This window comes from Heterocephalus glaber, unplaced genomic scaffold, assembly GCF_053883595.1.
Source record: "Heterocephalus glaber isolate CG9 unplaced genomic scaffold, H.glaber_assembly_v1.0 deba00001497, whole genome shotgun sequence".
Lineage (NCBI taxonomy): Eukaryota > Metazoa > Chordata > Mammalia > Rodentia > Bathyergidae > Heterocephalus > Heterocephalus glaber.
Window position 1 is genome coordinate 67478291 of NW_028258320.1, and position 26097 is coordinate 67504387.

Sequence of the window (26097 nt, forward strand, 5' to 3'; positions counted from 1 at the left end):
TGCAAGGCAGGTGGCGGAACCACTGAGCTAAATCCCTGGCTACATCCTTATTGTGTACTTAGGCTGTGCCTAGATGGTCCCTATTCTTAAGGTGCTGAGGATTAATCTAGAGCACAATGTGATAGTGAGTTAGGGGAGGGAATTTATAATACCTTAGCAGTGTGCTGTGGTGTAAACACACCTGTCCCCATTGCTTCCTGGTGGGGCCTGATGCCTTGCATTAGTGAATGCTAAGCTTGTCATGAGCTTGAACATTACTGTGTTTGGAAACCGGGCTGGTGTCTCACAGATCATGATTCAGTTTGAGACCTATCTGGCAATCAGGGCTGGGATTATCTCTGCCTTCTCTAAAGATTTTCTGTAGTCCAGGCTCACGGTCTAAAGCCAGCTAATAAATGTGCTAATGGCTATGCCCTTTCAGAAGAAATCAGGCTGTGGTCTTCCTATTAGGGGCAGAAAGTCCCTTTCCATTGTGAAGCTGATAGGTCAGTGACCATGGTCACACCTTTTGCTGACCTGCAGTAAAGCGATGACCATATGGACTAGGGCTGTTACTGGACTGTTCACAGAGTGACACTAAACTGCATTTTATTTTCCAACACTAAATCTCCCACAAATAGTTTCTTTTCTTCCCAGATTTATCCCTTCCTTTTTACTAACTTTCACATACTGCATAGTTTGGGCTTCTTATATAACCAAGTCATCGTGAGACATTCAAATCTATATTTTACTTACTGTTAATAAGATTGGTTATTTCCACCAAGTCAGACATGGTAGTTTGATTTGTATGTTTTATGATCAGCCCATGGGATCTGGGGCTGCTGATGCTTCCATGCTCTAGAAGCTTAGAAATGCTTTTGGATGCAGTTCCTGCAATTACGTAGCACCTGGAACCGAGAGCATTACAGATGCTGTCCCACTGTTCAGAGTCCTGGGTAAATAAGAGCTGATCATTATAATATAAAACAACAGGAATTATAGCACATAATTAAAGTCATACTCCTTTCCTGAGATATACAAAACATTTTCTTTTACACCTATGCATGAATGATCCTGGTACCATAGCTACATAAGTTTGGATGCTTCATTGAAGAGATACTTAATGTGACTTAATTTGAGCTTAATGATCTTATGAGTAAGATGTTAATGCACTAAGTACTATTCCTCACATGAACTGTGATGTTCTTCAAACCCAGGCTACTCCCATCACTGTATTATCCATAATGCTAATAAAGACTGACTGGTTAGAAGATTTTTCTTATTTTTTATGAACAAAAAAATTTAAAAGGAGCCTTGGCCCTCTTTCTCAGAACCCTTATTTTAATTGGGGAGATCACCATGTGAAATGAAATGCTTATTTAATAAACTATATGTGTATGAATGTTTGTATGTAGGTATGTGAGTATGCACATATCTACATACAAAGTCATCCCAGCCATTGAAATCCCAGATTTCACCTATCCCTTTAGAGCTGATGCTGCAGGTATATTCTTTCACATTAAGAAAAGCTGGGATTGGAGCCTCAAGACTCATCACAAGGCCAGTTTGGCACTGAGCTCAGCCGGTGTCTTATGAGAGAGCTTGTAGAGAGGCTCAGCCAGGAAAGGGAAGGTAGAACTGACAAACTCTGGGACTCCCTCCAAATGAGATCCAGTGTTCACACTGTTCCCAAATCTAAATCGTTATCTGAGAGAGGCTGTTCAATCTATCTGTTCAGTAAGCAAATGACTCTAAATTCACAAAATCAAGAATTCAAATTTGGAGTGAGTTAGAAAGGGAGACAAGACGGCCTTTAGTGGCATGTGGATAACCCTTCCTAGAGGCACTGGTCTGAATACATCACAAAACCTCAGTATCTTGGACTTTTAAAAACATGACTTTTGGCCAGGCACTGTGGTGCACACTTACAATCTCACGGCTGAAGGAGGATGAGGCAAGAGGTTCTCAAGTTTGACACCCTCCTAGGGAATGTCTCAAAAAAAAAGTGCTGGGGATGTACTCAGTGATAGAGTGCCCCTGGGTTATATCCCCAGAACTGATCTAAAAAGGCTTTGTTACTTTTATCCATAGGTAGTAACTGGATTTAGTTTTTAAAAAATACTTGGCCTCGGAGAGGTCCTGTTTCCATGAGCACATGAAAATGATATATGATTAACCTATTGAAGCACCACCCGGTGCAGCAGGGGCGGTTTTCATCAGGGAAGTTGCTGGTAAATACACAGGTACTCCTGAAAGGCTCCCAAATGGCTTGTTTCACTCAGCAGACAGGCACACCCCAAGGTGATTGTGTTTCTATTATTCATGTGCTTAGTGCCTTTCTCATAAATGGCAAAATAAAGCAACCCAGCCCCAGCCCAAATTACAACACATTCCCAATGACAAGAGATCCAAAAGAATGACATTTTATTCTGTTTTGCTGTAAAATGTAGGTGGGCCTCCTTGCTTTATAGCATAAAAATATGTTATAAAATGTAAACAGTTTAGGAAGCTCACCTCCTTCCTGAGAGGATCAATTAAGGCAATGATGGAAGGGTACTTGTTGATCAGCTCCACATACAAGTCGACCATCTCTGCTGCATTTTTGTGGGTACCCATCAGTACTTCATACTTTCCTTTACTCTAATGTGTGTATGGGAAACAACAGAATAAAGGATACATGTTCAAATGTTAAAGATGACAAATTCCTTTTCATTCTTTTCTTATAAAAGATTATAAACAGATTTTTTCAAGCCACATTACCCTGAAAAATCTATGCATTCCACATTGTATATCTTCAAAATATTAACCTGGGAGCAATCAAGTCACTGTTTCTCTTTATGCCATATAAAGCTCTTCCCACAGACTTTGGATGGAGCCTTCTACACAGAAAGCAAACAGATACAGAGTTGGTGGGGAATTGTTTTCTTATTTAGATTTATGACATGGTGCCAGGTTCCTGGCTGCCTAGGTAGGTGGACAATACGACAAATTCATAAAACAACCAACAGAACAGCAGCATAAAACCTGCCCACTCTAGAACCCAATGTCTTTCAACTCAGGGAACAAATAATTTGTTTCCTTTACTATAAATATTCTAAAATTTGAAAGCAGGGCTAGGCTTTTTCTCCTCAGTGTTGAGGACTGAACCTAGGGAGTACTGAGCTACATCCCCCATCCCCCTTTAAATTTCATTTTGAGACACAGTCTAACTTGCCCAGACTTCTCTCAAACTTGCAATCTGTCTGCCTTGGCCTCCAGAGTAGCTAAGATTATAGGGATGCACCACCACATCCATCTTGGGCTAGGCTTTTGAGTACTAACAACCAATATGAAATGTGAAGTGACTTATGGGAAGGCATCTCTTTCTCAGGTCACATGCAACTTTTCGTAGGAACCATCCTGAAAGTTGGATTTTAGTACAACCCTATTCATTTGGGCTGAAGGACCCAGTGTAGTCTTTCTGCAAAACAAAGCACCCCTATTTTCAAGTCTGTGTTCAGGGGTAGCACCAGGGACATTCAGGTTCTGGCAAAGAGGTAGAATGGACAGAGTGGCTGTTTGGTTTGCTAATGCTTTCCTGCTGCTGCCGCTAATAGACTGAATTCCATTGGAATTAACAGGTTTCTAAGAAGTCCATAATTGAAGGGATTTTATACTTCATGCTAAAAAGCAGCAAGAACTTTCAGCTCCTATAATGCAAAGCTTAAAAATCCTATCTTGTCAGTGAGGAAATGTTAATGACTTTGAACTAATCTTATTGTAAGAATTAGCTGATATCAAGCTAATACATTTTACTGAATATAAGCAATAAATACCCATTCTACTTAGCACTAGCAGTCAGTATATTCATAGTTCCTGGTATACGTTGCTGATGAAAACATGCAATTATTTTTCTTAATGGTATGCCTAGGAACCAATCATTATGTGAAGAATAGGAAATTATTTTAAACATGCCTTTATGTGCTTAGTTTCTTTAGAAAAGTAAAAGAACTTTGAGAAATAAGCCAAAACTTAAGGCTCTTATACACCATTCAAAATTTTCTTTGTAGTTGAAAGTTAGAATCAGGGTTAAAACGGTATCCCATTTTGTCATGTCCCCTGAATTTGACATTAATTACCAAGTCACCATAAATGCATGTCAATATCCTGGGCATTTTGTAAAATGGAGAAAACATTGTGTATTTGACAGTGAGAAGTATGTGTATGTATAAGGCAGAAAACTTCAAACAGATTTCCTAACATGCAGATTTCTCAAGTATAAAGTTAAATTGTTGTATTAGTCTGAGGAGGTGAGGAGTGAATAGTTTTCAATGAATTTGCTTTCCAGTCTCTTTTTAAAATATTTCTCTCTGGGGCTGGAAATTTAGCTCAGTGGCACTGTGCCTGCCTCATAAGCAAAAGGACCAGAGTTTGATCTCCAATACCAAAAAAAAGAAAAAAAAATTTTTTTCTCTCTGGGTAATGTGGTCACCAGGTGACATTCATCATTGAGGCTCTGTCCTCCTGACCCAGGTTGGGGATGAGACTTTATATAATTAAATAAAAACATAACTCTTCACAAACTTTAATAACTTGGAAACATTTTTCTATAAAAAGTGAGATGTAGCTCAGTGGTAGAGTAGTTGCCTACCATGTGTTGAGGCCCTAGGTTTGATCACTGCCACTGCAAAAAATTTTTTTAAAAGTGAGCAACAACATAAACTCTTAATGGTCACCTGCCCAGAAGGATCTGTGAAAAAATCATAGTTACAATTCATCTACTTTTCATGCTTGACAAATTCAACATTTACCAACTAAATAGTCATTTACACTGCATTTACACTGCAAAGCATACCAGTTTGTTAAATTATTTTCCAATAGTTTTCATGTTTGCAATGGAAGTAATCTAATTATGTAGCTTCCTAACAAGTCCATAATTGGAGATTTTTTTTTTTTTGGTACCAGGGATCAAACTTGGGTCCTTGCATTTGCAAGGCAAGCGACGGAACCACTGAGCTAAATCCTCGGCCCTTTTGAAGATTTTTTATACTTTTTCATTCTATACTTAATACTTTTTTCATATTTATTATAGACTTTCTATATAAAATTAAGACATTTTATGTTGTTATTTTTTCTGTCCCAGTCCCTGGGATTGAACCCTGGGAACACTGAGCTACAACCCCTGCTCTTTTGATTTTTTTTTTTGTACCGGGGATCGAACTTGGGTTCTTGTGCTTGCACAGCAGGCGGTGAAACCACTGAGCTAAATCCCCGAGCCCCTTTTGATATTTTGAGGCACGGTCTCACCAAGGCTGGCCTGGAAATTTCAGTCCTTCTGCCTCACCCTCCTAAATATCTGGAATTACAGACCTATGCCACTATTTCTGGCTTTATTTTTAGTTAAATGCTTATAGTACTCTCTAGTAATTAGCTAATTTGGCTTTCTTACCTCTACTTATGTTTGGATCCCTTACCCACTATTAATTTTTAAAGACAACTGCATCTCTGTAGGAACTATTCAGATAAACTCTTCTCTTGAGTTCTAACTTTAAAATCCTGGGTGTCAACAAGAAGTAAATGTTCTGAAGTAGAAACTTACATAGTCCATCAACTCATGTCCAGCACAGTTGATGGCTAGATGCAGATTTGTTCCCAGTTCTAGCTCCAGGTTTGCACAGACGCCCTGTATTAGAAGCAGTGGCTGTTCCATGACGTCACAGTTAATGGTTAAACAGCCCAGATGGGACATCTTACCAGTGACCGGCTGCTGCAAGAGCAGAAGACAATGATGCATATTAGCACATTACATTAAGACTCCTGGAGCTTCCTGTGATGGACAGAGATTAAATCCTACTTCTAGGTCCCATTCATAGGACTTTGAGATTAAGATCTCTCTGCACTATCTGGGGTTTCTCTTGTTTATTTCTTTGTTTTTAGTACCGGGGATTGATCTCAGGACCTTGCGCTTGCACAGCAGGCGCCAGAACCACGGAGCTAAATCCCCAGCCCTGGATTTTCTCTTGTTAGTGGGCCTGTGTTATGTTATCATTTTATCAACTCTGCCACTGTGGGGCTAGCCTAAGCCCTGACTACCAGTTCAGTGAATCCCCAGGATGTCCCTGTAAACACCCATCCATCAGTCTCTTTCTCAGCCACTCCTCTCCAAACATGGTTTCCTTTAGATAAACATAACAGTTAAAACTTTTTTTATGAGAGAAAAATGTATTTTGTTACCAATTTATTTTCCTTTAATTTTATTTTATTGGTACATTTTAGGTATACAACGTAACATTGGAAATTTGCACCTTTACATGATCTCTCTTGGTTCTTATTTTTCCCCCTTCCCCTGCCCTCCCTTCAACCCCTCCATCCTTCCCTATTTATAAAGACTTTGTTTCCACTTTCTCATTTTCTCATATTAATTCCATCATAACAGTTAAAACTTAAAGATGTAATAATACTCCTTCAGGAAAAATTGTATTTTTAAAAGGACTGAAGATTTTAATGAAAAGGATGCATTACTGGGAATGGCTGTTAGTGGAAAAACATTTGGGGACCCAAATGACCCCTAGGGTAAGGCACCCATACATGCTTCTATCACAAGGTTAGATGTGCCCAACCATAAATCGCAACTATATACTTATAAATTGAAGCAATATCAGTGATTCTGAGGGTTAAGGGTATGTGTTTACCAAACTGAAGAGAAAATTTGAACCCTGGTATAAATAATCCTGTTTTTAACTGATGATTATGCTAATTATAAGAACCACCCAGCATTTTTAATGTCAATGAAAGGAAACTTCTAAAATCATCCAGCAAAGGAATAGCTGGAGAAATTTTTGTCTATCAATTTAGTTTCATTAAGTTACACAATACAAATTCATTTGAACCTTATAAAGGTGCAACCTCCTAAAATAACTATTATGATTATCTCCATTTTACCAAAACTTAATGCCAGCAGTTAGGTCCAGAGTCCACTCCCTCAACTTGGCTGTGGTGGCCTCTCTATGAAAAGTAACTAAATAAAGCTGGGCATGGGAAGGGAAGACCTTGTATAAGATTCTCGGAATATAGAAGACAACTTGCTAGAAGCGGGGAACAGCACCAATTGGTTGTTCACCATTCCCACCTTTCTGGCAAGACTGCATATGAATGATATGCTCACTCTAACATACATAGCTGACAAATATTTATTGCTGTATTTATTCACGTTTTTTTCTTCTCTCCCAATCTTGTCCCTGTTAAGTCCCCTCCTTTCAGTACTAGTCCCTCTTCTTTTGATGCCAACAGACTGACATCCCTGCCATAAGCATGGCTGAGGACTGCAGGCTGACAGCAAATGCTGCAGATGTGAGCAACCTTTGCCCTCCTGTGTTATCTCCAGGATTCTTACTGGCTGTTCTGTTTGTAGTTTTAAAAGGTTGGGTAAATAGTAGGTGTATCTATCTGAGCACCCACAATCACCAAAGTAAGTGAATGACCATCCCAATTCAGTGGTCTCCCAAGACTCTGGAGACTCATGTGGCCACGCTCCACATGGACTGTTTGTCTGAGTCTTCTGACAATCTCAGTGTTCCCATAAGGGCTCACCTGGAATGGGGCTTTTGTGCCTTTTGGGGACCAGATGAAAAAAATGGCCATCTTTTTGTGCCTTTTCTCTCTTTGTAGTGGTAAAATTACAATCTAAAATATCCTATATGCCTTTCAGTTAGTTATAAGAGCTTCCCAAGCCCTTAACCTATAAGGTCAAATGTAATCTTGTTACTCATAAATGCTTCTGAGCCCTCTGAGATTCCAGCTGCCTAACAACTGCAGGCAGCAACGGCCAGGCAGCCTGTTGATGAAAAGGAGATTGCTATTCCAGCCCTGGGTTTTTGCTCCTGGAGCAATATCACTTTATTGTTTCCATTTTCCTGAGCTCTGACCTTAAAGAAAAACGACTACAGGAGAGTAAAGAGAGGAGGAAATTTATTATATTCCTACATAAGTGTGGTAAACAATTACTGTACTTACTTGACCTCTTTTGTTTCCATTAAGTCCTTTTTTGTTCTCTGCTTTTGGAGGAGTGGGCTGTGAGACAGAACATAAAAACACCTAACTCAGGAGCTTCAGACAAGTCTGTGACAGCAACTAGAGCTTCAGGTCTTTAGCTGGTTTGCTATGAACCTTACACACATATACACACACACATTCACACACACGGATATGAGTCCAGCCACTCCCTACTTTGAAGTCCCAAACACTTTCTCAAATTCAGGCACATACTCCCTCTAGTTCAATATTACCTTCTGCCTCCAGTCACATATGTCAGGTAAGCAAACAGGTTCATGCGTTTCTACTCATATAAATAAAGTATTCATACACTATGTGAGGAACACCTGCTGTATGCAGGCACTCTTTGCAGGAGGGTTTGTGCCCCTTCCTTGCCCTCCCGGAATACTACCTACTACTGTGGGATTTGCTTTTCTAGGTACAACATAATGTTTCCCCTATAAGGCACAAATGCCTTACATCCTTTGTAAATCCTAAAGAATGATCTTAGCACACAGGCAGTTACCTCAGAGATCAAAATAAGATTGAGTACCCTTAGAATATGTATCCATAGGGCTGGGGATTTAGCTCAGTGGCATCACACCTGCCTGGCAAGTGCAAGGTCCTGAGTTTGATTCCTGGTACCAGAAAACAAAATCGAGAGAATATGGATCCATAGCCAATAAGTAATGTATACACTTGGTTTGTATGGGAAATGCAAAGCAAATAAATTTCTCAAAGCAATAATAACAATAATATTGATTTAATAACTAAATTTTAGTTCAAAGTGAACTAAAAGTTGGACCTAGAAGGTGTCAATAGCAAAATACCATAGATTCTGTTCACCTACCATTTCCAGTATTTTGTTAATTTGTTTCTGAATTTCCAGAAGCATCTCCACACCCTACAAGCAGAGTAACCATGATTTTTTTGCAGTCTAGAAATTTTAAACATAAAAACTTATACCACATGTGGCTATTCCTAACTCAGAATACTGTATTAATAGTCCTTGCCATGGGCCCCTGCTATGGGTGTGGTCTACACAATCAGAAGATTAAATGTTAGTCTATGGCTCCTGGTTTGCATTTGACTGAGTATGAGAGTCTCTGCCTCCGGCTCCTTATTGTTTAGAACTGGTTGGTTCCACCGGCTGGACCAAGTTAACTTCATTCCCTTTCACCATCTCTTGACAAAGCTAGACAACCTTCTTGTAGTACATGTCACATGTCACCAAGACAGTCGGGATTAGAGGGCCTGAATCAGTAGGACTCTATTGTCACGTAAAAAGTAAAAAGTGGGTTGTGATCATGATACAATCTGTATATGAAGACAGATAAGGAATGGCATTCCAAGTCCTATAGTATCCAACTAGCACAACAGATATTAGCTAAAGGAAAGACCCTAACCAGCAATAGGATCTGCATAAACTGACAGATGGTGAACCAGATATAAATCCGGGTTTGTAACTGATAAGTTGCAAGGGAATAATGATTTCTTTAAAAAAGAATTATCTTAAAATATCCTGACTTTTAAAAAATTTATTTCCACTATCTTATTAAATATCATTTTTTATTAACATGTTCACATTGGGGCTGTAATTCGTCACTGCTGGGAGCTCTGAACCATGGGTGGTACATGCATGATTGTCCCACTGGGTGGCATGGGACAGTTATGTATGTACCACTGGTGGTTCAAGCTGGCTGGAACATGTTAATGGGAGGGTAGGGGAGAAGCTTCCTGTACTTTTTCTCAACATTGTACAACAGGAACCTGTAAGGTCTCCCTAATACCCAATTGGTAGAATACTCTATGAAGATTTTCAGAGGTATGTTGACTGTTTCAGGCCACTGAAGAGTAACAAATAAAACATCAGGACATCTCTCAGAAGCAACTTAGGATTCATTCATTCCACAGATTCACACTAAATGCCTTTTATGTGGTAGGCAATCTGCTAGGTCTGGAGTTGTTTTTGAACAGAGTGGGCCACTAGGAAAGGGCTAGCTTCTACCTGCTACTGCCAGTAAATAAAGTGCACAGACAAGTAAATAAAGACAACCCAATTTCCCCTGCTAACAACCTTCCCACACCATTAAGACCTCAAGAGTTACTCATTCTGGCTTCTCCGTAAATCACTAGCATGAGCCAATGCTGTAATGAGCCAGACTTCTAAGATATGTATCCTTTTGCTTGAGGTCTTGCTTTATTTCCACTTGCCACATTTCCTAAAGTATTTTTTTCTCATTCTGGACGTAATTCCCTCTCCCTTGGTGTCATAAAGGAGCTATGCTAAGAACACATTCATAATGGAGTATTTCCTTTCTTTTTTCAGAAAAAGTAGCCTGGGATAATTGAAGGTACTTGTTTAGTTGTTAATCCAGGATGTGGTATGCAAATAACTTCTTTCATTAAATTTAGCTTCCCAGGTGATGATTTCCCACAACTGACCACAGATGCCATCAGTAAAGGCATAGTTAGCGTTGCTGGCTGTTCCTGAAAAAAGGGGAAAGCAGGGAAAATGAGAAAAGCGGTTCATTTGCTCTGAGACACTCAGGGCACCTTGCAGTGGAATATAAGAGACACTAACCTGATTGTGCTTCAGTAATGCAATGTTTAAGTACAGAGGAATACCGCCCAGAATGGCACTGGTCTTGGCCACAGCTAGTGACACGGCCCCTATGGCCATACTGCCACAGAGTACTGGTTCAGCAGGTCCTGCAGGTATGACAGGTTTCTCTATATAGACAGAATCCTTTTTTCCTGGAGGAAAAACATTGACAAAGATTCCTTTCTAGGAGGACAATATAAGACTATACTTCTAAATGCTTCACTTATGGACAGGAAGGACCAACAAAAAGGAGGGTAAAAACTGAGGCTGGAAAGAGACCATTCTTCACCTCACCCAACAAGAAGTGTGTGTGGTTTCACTTATTGGTGCTCAGATAATCCCAAGCCATGGATTTTGCCTAAGAAATTTTAGGCCATTCAATATTAATGCCTTGGGGTGAGGTAGATATCACACCCATATATAAGTAAACTACATGTTATGGTGATTAAGACACTTGTCCAATATGTTGCAGAAAGTGGATAGAGGGGATTTGGACAGTCTTTGAGAAGACTGGTCTAACATAATTCTTTCGCCTTGGTCAATACTCTTGACCTCTCTGGATCTCAGCAGTCATATCAGTGAAATAAAGGACCTCGTCTCCATGGTGTTTAGTCTCTTCTTGGTCTGGTACCTTCTTATTCAATGGGTTCCACATTTACTAGGTGTTTGTTCAGAGGTGGAGGGTGTCATACTGCAAGACACTGGAATAGCCTATGGCACGTGTGCCTCAGTGGGTACGCAGAGCCCTCTTTTGTCGGCATGAGCCAAGTTGCCCCAGCATTACCCCAGCATCCAAGCATCGCTTAACAGGGCACACAGGGGCAGTGTTGGCATTTTTTGATAAGTAAGTGGGTTTGGGGTTGCAGTTTGGGCACTCAGTCTCTAAAAGGTTTGGCATCACTGAGTAAGGCATTCATTATTCCCTTAAGAAGCATGCTCTAGTTTGGTAGACATGAAAACACTATCCTAAGATCAACTCTGGCATTAACCTAATGGATGGGTTGAGATTAGAAATCTGTTGGAAGACATGGAACAAAGGGCAAATTGAAGTGATAACGTCTATGTGCTCTAAAATAGCAACACTTTTAAAAACAAATCTTTATATGTGACATGGGCCTGGGAAAATATTGTCTATATCAAAGAATTTCAACACTCTTTAAAATATGGAGTGGCTTTTTGATTATCTAATGGAAATTTACAGGGGAGGTGAAAAGTCCCTCATGCCACACCCCACTCCTGTATTACCACTGTTCAGTGCATTTTATTTAATAAGTGCTCGTCTCTAAATAAGAAAGAATTTTGTCTTATAAATTAAAATGGAGGGCAGAGTAGGACAAAACACTGTCCACCAGCACAGCGGCACGATGTGTGGTGTGGAGGATGGACAGCACGTGACTGGATCCAAACAATCCAAGCATAAGCCTTTCTTCAAACGTTTGTCACTAAAGTTTTTGTACGATGATAAACCACTGACCTGGCTTTTGCCCCCTTTTTTTGGTAGGAGGTGGAGGAGGTGGTGGTAGTATTTGAGATGGTGGTACAGACCCCGCTGAGTCTTCCTGGCTCTTTTCCAACGCTTTTCTCTCCTTCTCTTCTTGTACTTTATTTGCAAAGAATGCCCTTAATGGCAAGGAAATATAGCTTTAAAATCAGCCACACCATGGTATATACCATTTATACTGAATGCGATTCTGAACTTTTGGTCATGTTTTATAGTTAAAACCCAATACCTTTCAATAATATGCTCTTTAGCCACTTAAGAATAAATTAATTTCCAAGGCAAAAAAATAATGATTTTGTTATAAAACTGTGTTCAAGAAGTGAAATACATTTGGCCTGGAAATAAATGTTAAAGATTTCAAATGGTCATTTGTTAAATTGTTTGAGCTCTGTTTGTGTTTTCAAAATCAAATTTGAAATCATAATTTGATTAAGGGCTACTGGATTGTCTTTTTGTATAAATGACATCAAGAGTATACACTGAAACATAGCATTAGGTAAAAGATTTCTGTTTTCTTTTTTGGAGGGGTTCTTAACATGAATAATGAAAAAAACTTCAGGGAACTCCCACTTAGGTACAATTACATAAAATTTCAGCATCCCCTCCCACCCTCACTCCCACCCCAAACAAACAAAAAAAAAGAGGATATAAACTTCCACGGACAAAAAGGATTAAAAAAAAACATAAGGGACTGGGGATTTAGCTCAGTGGTTCCACCCCTGCCTCGCAAACACAAGGTCCCGAGTTCAATCCCCGGTACCAAAAAAAAAAAAAGACATAAGAATTAGATTTATATTCAATTTATTAATAATCCAGATGCCAGCATGGGCAACAGCTTTAAAGGACTGAGGGAAATTTATCTAAACCATCAACCATGAGGCAAAGTACTGACATTTCTGCACATGTAAGAACTCAAAAGCCTTAGATCCCATATTCCCTTTCTCATCCTTACTTTCAAAGGATAGAATCCAGAAAGAGGAAAATATAGGAACCAGAGGAACATGAAGTCTTCATGGTATCTCTGCAGTGGGCCCAGTGAGGAACCAGTTCTGATGGGAAGTTTAGGGAGAAAAAACTCCAGGAAAAAAAGGGTGGTGTTAATAAAATTGAAGGTGTGACTGAGAACTTGGAAAAAAACTAAAGATTTGATAATAGCAAATAAGCCGTCCCCCTCCCAAATAAAGAAATGTTAAGTGGAATAGCAGTCAGGAGCTTCAAGAAAACCAAAAACTATTTAAAAAGTATTAACTAAGGTCATCATCCAACGCTGAGGCAAACCAAAATATGACATTTTATAAAACTAAGCAAATGATCAAGCTTCAAGAAAGAAGGCCTAGTTGACCTGTGCTTGGCCACAAAAGGAAAAATCCTAACCCATTACTTAACAGCCTAGTAAATTCCTCCTTGGTTTTTAAATTTTAGGGTCAACCAAGAGGCTAAGAGGGAAGGCTTGGTTGTGGGGAGAGCAGAATTGTAAGCATAGCCATTATGATCACATGGAGGGATGAAGAATACAAATTCTGCTGCTCTGACTATGCTTTTTAAATTGACTTACCTATGCGCTAGATTTGGCAGAGCCATTTTTTCCCACAGGAGAAATGCAAAGACAAGAGATACGTAGGTATGCTTGACACTTTTATATCAAAGTGGAAGCTGTACCTGAGCATGCAGTCCACCTCAGCCTGGCTGGACGGCGCCAGGCCCCGCAGCTCCTCAGTGATGGTCTCATTGACCCACTGCACAGCAGTGCTCACTGCCAGGCGCCTCTCTGCCTCCTGTGCCTCCACCAGCTCAGGCACAGTGTTCTCCTGGACTTCAAAGTGAGTGGGGATCACCACAGAACAGATGCTCTAGAAATGACATAAACGCGCTGCACATGTCCTCTGCCTCTCACAGAAAATGGGAAATTGAATTCATTTAGTTTTTAACATGTGAGCTATTTTATCACTGATTTTAAGAGGAAAATGGAAGATACAATTTTCACTGAGATATTTTATAAATGTTGAAGCACTGTTAAACCTAACTTCACAAGACATTTAAAATTACCTTGTTAAAATAACACTATAAAAATGCTACATTGAACTTCATTTTTATCACTATCTTTCCAATAAATAAAAAGGATATGAGCAGATGATGATGATGATTATTTTGGTGCTGAGGATGGAAACGAGGGCCTCACGTATGCTAGGCAAACACTCTACCACTGAGGTACATCCCTAGACCTTTAAATTTTGAGACAGAAATTCCAGTCTGGCCTTGAATTTTCAGTTCTCTTGTCTTATCCTCTGAAGTAACTGGGATTATATGCATGCACTGTCTCATCTGGCGTGGACAGATTTAATCACAATTATTCTCCCTAGGTGTTATGGTTTATATCTAGATGTCCCTCCAAAGACTCAGGCACTCATGGGTAGGGTTTTTCCCAGCTGGCTGGGTCTAGGGTGTGTGACACTGGGATTGAAGCTGTGAATAATGGAAGCTTCACTCTGGCTGTGGGTAGCACCAAACAATAGGCTTGTAGCCTGGATGGAATATGAAGGAACAGAAAGAAGGCAGGCCTGCTGCTGCTGCTTGCTGCCTTTTGCCTGGCATGCCACAGATTATTTCTCCTCTGTGATGCCCCTCTGCTATGCTGCCCTGCCTTCGAGCTAAAATAAACCTTTCTTGCTTTAACTCTGGGCATTGGGTATTTTGCTCAGCAATAAGAAAAGTAAAACAAAGGATTTGTACCAAAATTATTTCTAAAAAATATGTAGCAATTAAAGTGACTTAAAAGAAATTGTTGAGGTGGGCATGGTGGTACACACCAATAATCCTAGCACTCAGGAGGCTGAGGCAGGAGGATCAGGATCACCATGAGTTCAAGGCCAGCCTGGGCTACAGAGTGAGTTCAAGGCCAGCTTGAACTACACAGTGAGGCCCTATCTCAAAAGAAAAATAAATTGTTAAAACTTTTTCTTTAATCAGTTTACATATCTACAAATTGATAGGTGAATAAATGAATTTATAAACCTACACACAGATTTATAGAATTTATTTTATTAGTAACGTCAGATTTTTAAAACTATTTTTGCTTTTCTTTCTCCATCTTGGATCATCTTCAGGCTAGCATGTCCCATCTATATTAAAATTACACTTAATAAAAACATAAATCATAGTTCATTTATATAATTATATTTACATGATTATTAATGAATAAATCATACATATATTTCACAAACATAGAATTCTAAGACATTAATTTTCTACAGTTTAAACAAGACTTGCTGATAAATACAATGGCCACATCTTTAAAAAATACATTTCAACTGCTTCATACCTTGGGAAAATTTTGAATGGTGCAGAATACTTCCACTTGCAAGGTAGACAGCCCAAGTCCGTCCAGTACATTTTTCCCCACTATTCTGTGTATGGTGGGAGGCTTAGCAAATGTAGAAAAGCAGTTTGCCTTTAATACACACACAAAAAAAGACCAATCAGAATACTTCATCAAATTAATTTTCAAAAGGTATTCACATTTACTCTAGTTCAGTAATGGTGACTCTTTCAGAGCTCTCAATGATACGAAGAGCTCACTGCAGCACACGTGCCATAGGTTCGCCATCACTCCCTACTTCTCAACCTTTCCATATGTGTCCTTCCTCATGCCAGGGTTACAGCAATAGCACTGTGGAAACAGCCCTGCCCTCACTACTGAGCTCCCAACACACACACACACTGAGGCTGGCACATGGGGCAATGTGTAGATTTTTCAACTTTCAGCAGCAGCTCAGACATTTTGTTTAAGAGCCCTGTGTCACTATTTAGCAGGCCTTCCTATACTCAACTCAATTCCCTCAATACTTCAATTCCCTCTGTCCAAGAAAGTCAATCAGCTCCTAGAAACTGTGATAAATTCACATTTAAGTAACCTGAAGGGGGCCAGTTTTTCCTCCTCTTAGCAAGGCATTTGAGTTTTGAACGAGGAAGAATTATTCAGCAGCTGGGTCTGTCAGCTTATGCAAAGTTCTATGTGTTTAAAGAGGCTTGTTCAGAACCTTAGAAATAGCAACTTCACTGAGGTGGAAAAGCAGAAGCTATTTAGAAGTGACCTAAGAAAGAGACTGAAGAAAGATGAAACAGGTTGAAGGTTCATGCCAGGAGCCTGAGTAAAAAGATTTAAGGTTATGTATTTCTCTGCAAAGAAGCAAGAACAGAGGAAAGACAGGAAGAGGGAGAATCGGAAGCATACCCTCTTCATCCTCTTTATACTGAGTACTATATCAGGCTCTTTGTTGCTATTGAGAAGACCAGGTCTCTTGTCCTTCACCTCATCAGTTCAGGATCCAGTGACTTCAGCCAAGACCATAGGTCAGGTGACATCCACAGCAACAAGCCAGCTCAGAGGTGGAAGCCAGGCACAATCAAAGCAAATGCCAATTTTCAAGCCATCTGTGCCTTTTGGGGTGGTGCTTTGTATGTTACAGAGTAAGCACCGAAATTAATTTAAATGGAATCAGGAAAGGACAAATGTTATTTAGCTTACAGATCATGTTATAGAAAGTTCAATTCAATAAGAACTAAGCACCTACAGTGTGCCACATACAATGCTAAAAGAGAAGGGAATTAACACTTTTCAAATCCTTAGTATGTACTTTGAAGGAAGGATTGTGTCTCTTTTTTTCACTATATCACACACCACAGTGCCTGCCACATACAGGATTCTTATGTCAATTAATAAATGTCAGAGACATCCCTGGGCCTTCTATATACAGTATACAAGTATCATCAATTTCTCAAAACAACTAAAGGAGGTGGTATCCACATTCCACAGAGGATCAAAGTGAGATCCAGTGAAATAAAGTGTCCAAGATCACAAAGCCAATGTGTTAATAATCTACTGCTTGAAACAATCTAGCCTAGAACTTAGTGGTAGAAATTACTTATGTGCTCATACTACAATCTGGGCCAGGCTCAACTGGTTGAACGTTGCATCTGAAGGCTACAATGGAGCCAGAATATTCAAGGTAGCTTCACTCACAAGGCCAGTCCCTCAGCTGGGATGGCTAGATTAGCTAGGGATGAGCCATCTGTCTTTCTCACAGAATACCCTGGTGGCCGGACATCTGCCAAGGACTCTCTTTGGTCTCTTTCTCCAGCAGGGTAATTGGCCTTCCTCACAGCATGGTCCAAGAAGACCAGCCTCAATATGCCAGCACTTGTCAAGCCTGTTTGTATCGTGCCTGCCAAAGTCATATTGATCAAAGCATGTCACATGGCTAAGTCTAGAGTCAACATGGAAAGGAGTTCCAAAAAAGCATTCTCATTGGTAGTGTTTCCATGGTGGCTCATACCTGTAACACTCTCTCACAGCTAGTAAGTGGCAGAGCTGAGACTCAAATCCAGATTGGCCTGATTCCTGGTCTTTCAATTGTAAGTTTTATAATGAAGGAACAAGTAGTGTTGACATTACCTATAGGTATCTTCCAACCCTGAATTCCTCTATTGTCCAAGAAGTATAAAGGAAATGGCATTTGAGGTGAACACTGGAGGATGTGTAGTATTTCAACAGGCAGCAAAGAAGAAATAAAGTGGAGGGTGGATACCTGGAGGCAATGGGATGGATTTAGGGGACAGTAAGTGGTCTCAGAGGAGTGGGGAGAGAGTGGAAGGTAAGATCACATGGTGTGTGATCTTAGCAAGGAAGGGGAAGCCACAGGAAGTTTCTGAGCAAGAAAATGGTCAGCCTGGGTATTAGGAACAGTGTTCTGTGAACACAAAGCAAGACAGACCCAAAAGAAGAGGCTAGATGAAAGAGAGATGGCCCAAACTAGGGCAATGACTAAGAAAACAAAAAGTAGGTTGCCTTTTTTTAATGAACGAAACACCTGAATATTTTTCAAAGTCCAAGCAAAGGCTTTTCTTGTTATTACACCCTACAGGGACTGTTACCATATCTGAATTCCTTTAATGGCATAATGTGATCTGTCCCTCAATCTAGCACACAATCATATATAATCATTTAGCACACATTATGTAAGTATCAGTGACTTTTGTTCCTAACCAATGTATACGGTCCCAGAGAACTGTACAAACCAGAGTCAGGGCCTAATAGACAGGGAATAGCATTATCCTGAGGAACAAGGGTCCAAGTTTCTAATCTCAGCTTGTGGATACTAAGTAGCTGTAAGACAGGGTTTACTGTCTTTGTAAAGTGAGGAAGTTAGGCTAAATAGCTTTTAAGAAGTCCTCTAGAAAGAGAGAGAACAGAATCAGAATCAAGTACTTATTCATCCCACAAACAGTTTTTGAGTGTCCACTATGTACCAGACACTCTGCTGGCTTATGGGGACACAGATCTGGCTTGATTTTTAATTCTGACTGTCCCTTGGGGAAATCATTTAAATTCATAGGCTACAGGTTATTTATGAAACGGAATAATTTCTACCTTGCAATGGTTCTAAGGATTGAGACAAAATACATAGCATAAGGGCCTTAGGGAAAACTATGCATCCCCCCCCCCAAAAAAAACCCAACTTTGATACAGAGGCCGTGACTATAGAACAAAAGATTCATGGACCTCAACCATATGTCCTGTTGAACGCTTACTGTACATCACACTTCACAGATTCTGTTTGCCCTACTGCTTCCTCGCTTCCCCTAACCACCATGCAAAATCCTATCAATCCCAACCACACTGCCTTCCAGACGCAAAGCTCTTATTAGTCCTTATAGATCCGGAAGGGGGAAAACGCTAGTCTTCAACTGCTCATTTGAAGGATATGGCACAAGCCAGATCTCATGGCTGGTTATAGGGACCCCCAAAGGTGGTACAAAAAGCCCTTGCTTTCACCGAGCTCAAACTGTGGGGAAAGCTGACTCAAAGGATCACAGTACAAGCAGTTGGAATGCCAGAGGGACATTTCAAGGTCTCTCGGCCCAGGGCGATGGGAGCAAGGCTTAGGTGTGACTTGCGAAGATCAGGGAGGAGCTGGTCGGGTGGGGACCAGCATCCAGGCAGAGGAGGGCGCACCAGCCAAGGCGCGCTGGCTTGAGATCCGGGCACAAGTTGGGAGGAGCGGAAGCCAGCCAGATGAGGACCCGGATGGGTTGAGGCCAAGACGCAACAAATTCAAGCCTTACATCCCGTGGTCCTCGGGGGCCGCGGAAGCTATAGGCTGAGGTAGGCGGTACTCAAGACTGATTAACAAACCCACGAGCAGGCTGCCAGGCTTTAAGATGTCGCCATAGGTACATCCCTTACTCCTGTAGCTATCTCCTTTCTCCCACGTGCAGTCTCTGGACTCCTTCACCCTAGAAGTCCACTGCTTTCTCCCTCAGCGAATCGCTTCCCCGCACCAAGGCCGGCCAACCCAGCACGCACGCGCGACTCGGCGGCGCAGGCGCAGCACGTTGCCGCAGCGCAGGGTGTGGGGAGAGGGGCCGGAGGGAGGGAGGGTAAGCGTCCCAGGTCCCTACCAGGTGCCCGTAGACGTCGGCAGGCTGGAGGTAGAAGGTGGAGTTGAGCAGTTCTTCCAGCCTGCGCGGAACGTCGTTCTCCCGGTAGTACTCCATCGCCTGCTGCTTCAGCTTCTGCAGCTCCTTAGTGGTCCCACAGCTGCGGCCGCCGCCTTCTTCCCCCATGGTAGGAGATTTAAGGATACTGCGGGGTTTAGCCTGGGGGCCCGCGAGCGTCCTCCTGTCGCTAGGCAACGCAGCGAGATCCCGACCCCCAGATATCGCGAGTCTTGCAGCCCTCGGTTCTATTGCGGCAAGAACCGTTCCGGCTTCCCCGAGCCTCGGGTGGCTCCCGCGCATACCTTACTCCCCGCCAGGGATTGGCCTGGGGTGGGCCCCGAGATTCGCGCGTTCCCGGCTTTGTTTTTCACCACTTTCCCTGACGATTTGGTAGACGAGGAAACATTTAACGACCTCGTGATGCGCGTTTTCTGGAAGCCGGGGAACATTAGTCCCGACTTCAGCTGGGGACACGCGCCCCGGTCGCGCTCCAGATTCTCAGTGGCCCTGACCCGGCCCTTCGTTCTTCCCCTTAGTGAACTCCTCCGGGTTGCGAAGGACGGATGTAAGAACCTAGGGAATCTTTACTGGATTGTAGAGGTCCCAAAAATTCATTCATTCAGCTGAAACGTACTTAATAACCTGTGAGTCAGTGTACCAGCTGGACTTACTGTGATATCCTTGGGAGACTGGGGGTGGGGCGGTCAAATTGCGAGGAAACCCCAGTATGGGCCGAAAAATTTAGGAGCAAACCTTAAAGGATAGTTATGCTTTGGACAGGCCTCGGTGGTGGTGGTGGTGGTGGTGGTGGTGCAAGGGGGACTTGAGGAGGTGAAGAGGAATGGAGGAAAGACCTTGGGTCCCGTTCCCTCTCCAGAGGGCAGCCTGCACCCTGTCCTTTCAAGTCCAGCTGCCTGCCTGGCTCCATTACATGTCTCGGGTGTCAGATGCAATTACAGAATTTCTTAATGTGCGCACTCTGCTCTAGATACTTCCACTGCTACAGAAGTGGACCGGGATGGACAGGACGTTCTTATCTATTTGTGTCCCAGACATAAGCAGATCACTAAAAGATCCGTGCTGGTTTTGCTTATCTGAAAAATATAACCTTACCCACTCTGCCTGCTTCACAAGTCCCTGCATAAGATAAAGACGTTAGAACTTGGAAACAAAAATCATTATTTCCAATATATGCACGTGTGGATGTAGGTGAATAAAAAAGTGATTCTATAAATACTTTTATGCAAACCCAGACATGTTCTCCCTCCCTCCCTCCCCCCACCTTCCTTGGCATTTTCTCTGAATCGCTTGTGAAATGCCACAGTTTTGGTGGTGTGAGAGATCACCACTGACCTGTCTTACCCTCCTTGCTGATTGGAAATCACTGGGTGGTAGAAGCTGAGGCTGAGTCATTGTCACATCCACTGCAGATCCCCAGGCCTCACTGGGGTAGAGCATGTGCTCTGCTGACTAGGTGTTATGTGAACCTTTATCCAAAATAAACAGATGCTGTTGCCCTTGTTTTCATTTCATCTTTGTGCCTTCCTCATACAATATCTCCCAATGAAAGACAGCCTTCACTCTCAGGCACCTGTCCTTGAATGTCCGAGTTGAGTCCCACATCCTCAAAGAAACTGTGCTCCACACTCCAGCTCTCACCCTGACGAGTCCTTCCTTCCTTCTGAACTCCTGTCCCACTTGCAGCCCTCAGGGAGGTCTTGACACATTTAACATTTTAGGAAATCATGTCTCAGGGCTCCCTTGCATAACCAGTTGGCCTGTAATTTCTGGGGGGGACAGGGACTGGGTCTCTCTTGTTCACCTTTGTATCCACAGCGTCAATACATTGCCTGACAATAGAAAATGCTCAGTAAATATTTGTTGGAAGAACGAACATGTCATAAATGGTATATAAATCTTAACTCATAAATGTTATAGACTGGATTAATATTGAATGCACCATGTTAGCTGGAGCAAAGGGTTTTCAGGAATAAGGAGAAAGACAGAATTAGTCTGAGGCAAGATTTTGAAGGGACTAGAATTCCATTTTGTAAGAGTGGAAAGTAACCATAAATTTCTGAATATGGGATGATGAGATAGAGTTTAAGAGGCAGCAGTGGGTGCGTCTGAGTGGTGTTTTGGTTATACAGCAAACAGGTGGCACAGGTAAAAATAATGTAAGCGTAAAGGCCAGGCCTAAACAAAAAATAGCAGTGGGAAAAGATGGTTGAGAGAATAGAAAGGAGGGATAGAAATGCTTAGGGCGATTGGGTAGGGCCTCAGAGGCTATTGAGGGCAATGTAAGGTTCTGCTGCAATTGTCAGAAATGGGTAAATGAGTCATCTGGTTTTGGGTTTTTGTTCTTTTTTTGAGACAAAGTCTCACTATGTAGTTCAGGCTGGCCTTGAAATTCATGTGATCCTCCTGCCTCAGCCTTCCAAGTGCTGGGATCACAGGTGTGTGCCATCACACCCAGCAAGTCATCTGGCTGTGATGGGATGTGGCACGCTGGGATATAAATGTGTGGAGTTGGAGGAGCATTGGTGTCCTGGAGAAGAGGGAGAATTGAGGCTGCAGGTAGACATCTCATGGAGTTTCAGGTTGAAGTACAGTCAAATCTTCTGGAGGGAGCTGGGGGAAAAGTAAGGTCCTAAATATTGGGAAAGGATCAGCTGTAGTGGATAAGAAAAGGGAAGAGGGGTGTAACAAGTAAAGAAAAGGGTTTAGAGAAAGAGGAAAAACTCCCAAGTCCCATAGACTAGGGCAGGGACTTTTGGGAATAGTATGGGGGGGGGGGTTGTGTATGCAGAGAATAAAGGCTGATAGGAAGTGCCACGGTATATTAACTGTGCTGTTTTTTGATGATGGCATCAAGAACAACTTTTATTTTCTTCTAATATATTGGTAGTATCTGATTTTCCTAAAATGAATTACTTGTATAATTTTGAAAACATTACATTAAACATATTCAAGGAAAGATGTTAAATGAAAGGTTATAGGAGGATTGAAGAATGAGAAAAAGTATAGTGGGTCCTTAGACCCTTGGCTTACAAACCCGATTGGTTCCCTGAGGGCTGGTTGTAACTAAGTCAGTACAGTGGGCTTCTGGATATTTCCCTGGGTACATGCTATAGATAACAAGAGGCAGATGAATCTTCCAATAACGTAATTATTATGTCAAGCTGGTTGTAACTTGAGGGTCCACTGTATAAGGAATTTAGTTGTTCCCTTATAGACTTTTCCTTTTCTCAAATAAAAAATAAAACTGTGAAGACAATACATACATACCATCCAATTCTACTTCCACCATTCAACAATTATTTCTTGAATGCCTATCATATGACAGGACCTGTTCTTGGCACCAGTGAAAGAGCAGTGAATAAAATCTATTTCAATGGGCCGGGGATTTAGCTCAGTGGTTCTGGTGCCTGCCTCGAAAGTGCAAGGTCCTGAGTTCGATCCTCGGTACCAAAAAAAAAAAAAAATCTGTATTTCATCTCATCTCATCTCTTTGTGGAACTTGAGTTCTAATAGTATCCTAGTAGCATTTAGAGTGAGTCTTTGTACGATAAACTAAAATAATAGATATGAAAAGCCCTTTTGAAAAGTTGATATGCTTGGGGCTTGCTAATAGCCTATTGTTGACAGATCCAGAGTCAATAAAGTATTCTTGAATATTCCAGTTTTCTTATTCTCCATAGCTAATAGGAGCTGTTGTAGTCAGAGTTTGCAAGGAAGTAGATTTAATACTGGACACATAATTTTTTTTTTTTTGATACTGGGGATTGAACTCGGGACCTTGTGCTTGCCAGGCAGGTGGCAGAACCACAGAGCTAAATTCCCAGGCCTGAACACATAATTGATAGGATTATTTTATAATACCCAAAAAAGGCAAATGCAGAAGAGTGCAAGAGATCTGTCCGAATGCTAGAGACATGAAGAATCCAGCCTGGATCCCATAGCAGTGTCTGAACATGTCCAGCCAGAGGCCTCGAGCCCACAGCAATGTCTCTTGCAAGTCCATATCGAGGATCTGCACCGGGAAGGCCCAAAGGCCAGTGGTGGAAGCCAGAAAGCCTGCACCAGGGGGTGAAGGACCTCTGCCAGCAGGCTGAGGGATCTGCACTGGAGCCAGAAAGCAACGCTCAAGTAAAGACCAGAGCTCCCCCAAAGAGAACAGCAGCCATCACCAGTGACAGCAAGGACCCGAGCTCCTTCTCTGACGAGAACAACTGAACTTGTATCAAGATAACCAGCCACAACAAGCTTCTCTAGGAAAATCAACAGCAATCTTCCCCTTTTGTTCTCCTTTTATGCCATTGGCAGCAATCCTCAGGTGGATCTTCCATGCCCAGAACCATGCTGACTCAGTTTGGCTGGGTGTTGCCATTTAAATTGACCATTAATTAATTCACCATAGGAGTGCTGGCATTTTCACTGTAAAATATACATATGCACAATTTATATATACATCATATGTTCCTTACTTTAGTACCTTGGTGACTATATTCCCATTTCATAGATTAAGTTTCCAAAGGGGCACTTTCAGAGCATCAAAGTATGAAAGGGGTTGAGTGTGGTACTAATCCTAAAAGGACCAAGCTGGAGAGATCAGGATGGGAGAGAAGGAAAAGCAACGAAAAGATCAGGAAAGGTAGAAAGTTCCTGGGACAAAGCCACAGAGAGAAGGTGGGTCTGGGCTTTCCTCCTTCGGAAAAAAGTGGTATTAGATGTTGCTGAATCAGTGCCTGAGTTAGAAGACGTGTGTGATGTGAGTCAAAGGCGGTTTGGGCATAAGAACCTAGGTTGGAATCCCAGCTGACCCTAAAATCTTGACGTTGCAGTAATGAGAGTGCTTTTGACTGATCAGTGTTTCCTACCCTTTTTTTGAGTATGAAAACTCCTTTTTAACAACAAAAATTTAGTGCACCCCTCCATGTAACAGTTATATCCAGTGACTATAAATAGAGTGGTACTTTTTGAGGCCTTTGGATTTCAGTCGTGGAAATGTCTGTATGAAAAGACCACATGCACTGGCAAGCTCTTCTTCAGTGTTAGGGTGTGCTTGGTGCATGTGTGGAATTGGGAGTCCCTTCACGAGTCCACTGACTCCTTAGTGACCTTGTTGAGAGCGCCTGAACTGCATTGTTCCATCTTAAATCTCCTTTACTTTGTAGCTCTGATTCAAGATAAAATATCAGAGAACATTTCTATTTCAACCTGCTAATTGAAGACCCTTCATAGAGGAAATTAACCATCCTTCAATCTGCACTTCAAAAAAGAATTTCTAAGCTATGTCAGACATTTCCTAAATGACTGAGGATAAAGGAAAATATATTTGTTCATTTTTTCTTAATCCTATCCAACACCTTCATCTAAATTGAAATTTGTTTGCCATGTCTTTAATGTTCAGAAGTGATTGTTTAGATGTTATTTTGGGGTTATTATCAAGTGTTTGTTAATTCTTCTTTCCCGCATTTGACATCAGTGTTGAATATCATTTTCACAGGGAACTAATGAACATGACTGCAGGTGCCTTTAATCATAGAATCATACAAACTGGAGACAGAATAAAAGGGAAATGCTGCCTTTTCCTCATCTAGAAAGTGGGACTAATAATGTTAACCTTCCTCCCCAGTTGTCACGAATGAGAAATAAGATTGCCAAACTAATTGTGAATATAAATAGTTGTAAATTAAATGTGAAGTAATAAAAGTAGGAATGATTTGACTAATAGAAAGAGGTTTTGATTTGTTTTTTAATTTGTTTTTTCATTGCTGATCTGTCTTGGCAGTAGTCATTACCACTGTAGTAGGAATAACAACAAAAAAAATGACAGCAGCAGGTCCTTTTTGCTGAGCACTGTCTTGTGCCTGGAGCTTTACTTATAGCATCCCGTCGAATCTGCAACACAGCCACTAAAGATAAATGATTGCCCTAAGATCACGCAGTTAATCAATGGCAGAGGTGGAATTTGAGCCTTATCGACTCCACTGCCCATGCATTTCCTGTCGTGCCCCGCGACTTCTCAGAGGTAGACCACTCATGGATCGTGCTCTATCCGGTCAGCTGTTGCTCGGCTCCTGTGTCCCCTCTCTGGAGGAACCAGCTGAGTTACCCACAGTGCCATTTTGGAGAAGGGACTCTGGGTAAGTGGTGGTAATCTCTCGATCATTGGTTCTCAGTCTGAGCCGCACCTTGGAATCACCGGGGATTCGCTTCTACTAGATTCTAAATGCCATTGGAATTTAAAGAGACATATTATCTACTCACTGCTACAGAATTGAAAATACTAATGCTTGGGCTCTCCCCCGAGACCTATTAAATAAAAATCTCTAGAGGATGGGACCCGTGCATAGGTGTTTAAAAAATATGTGATATTAGTGTGCAGCCAAGGTTGAGAACCACTGGTCTAAAAGATTTCTCCATGCCTCAGGTCAGAAAGAGAACAACTGAGGCTTCATTCCTCCAGGAATGATTTGCTAATAGATGTGGCCAACAAGAC

At 41.6% G+C, this 26097-nt stretch overlaps 2 protein-coding genes across 11 annotated transcripts in view; one reads left to right on the top strand and one right to left on the bottom strand.

Annotated features, from left to right (window-relative positions):
• The window catches only part of Eno4 (enolase 4), a 90146-nt gene extending 69848 nt beyond the window's left edge, over positions 1-20298 (bottom strand). Inside the window, exons 1-11 of one of the 3 annotated variants that reach the window (XR_015440460.1) lie at positions 19554-20293; positions 15415-15543; positions 13755-13945; positions 12069-12214; positions 10574-10746; positions 10348-10479; positions 8840-8893; positions 7972-8028; positions 5558-5725; positions 2494-2619; positions 736-931 (exon numbers count right to left, since the gene is read on the bottom strand). Coding sequence is in view for 2 of the 3 variants with exons in the window: in XM_087185249.1 (XP_087041375.1) it covers positions 736-931; positions 2494-2619; positions 5558-5725; positions 7972-8028; positions 8840-8893; positions 10348-10479; positions 10574-10746; positions 12069-12214; positions 13755-13945; positions 15415-15543; positions 19554-19892 (1711 nt within the window). In the remaining variant the exon portion in view is untranslated. Of the gene's footprint in view, positions 1-735; positions 932-2493; positions 2620-5557; positions 5726-7971; positions 8029-8839; positions 8894-10347; positions 10480-10573; positions 10747-12068; positions 12215-13754; positions 13946-15414; positions 15544-19553 lie in introns of all 3 variants that reach the window. The other 2 variants (XM_087185249.1, XM_004838859.4) reach the window with 2 other exon arrangements.
• The window catches only part of Hspa12a (heat shock protein family A (Hsp70) member 12A), a 159548-nt gene continuing 152983 nt past the window's right edge, over positions 19533-26097 (top strand). For 2 of the 8 annotated variants that reach the window (XM_004838855.3, XM_004838856.4), the window contains exon 1: positions 19533-19719. Coding sequence is in view for 2 of the 8 variants with exons in the window: in XM_004838851.3 (XP_004838908.1) it covers positions 19717-19719 (3 nt within the window). In the remaining 6 variants the exon portion in view is untranslated. Of the gene's footprint in view, positions 19720-25356; positions 25742-26097 lie in introns of those variants that run through there. The other 6 variants (XM_004838851.3, XM_021253351.2, XM_004838853.4 and 3 more) reach the window with 3 other exon arrangements.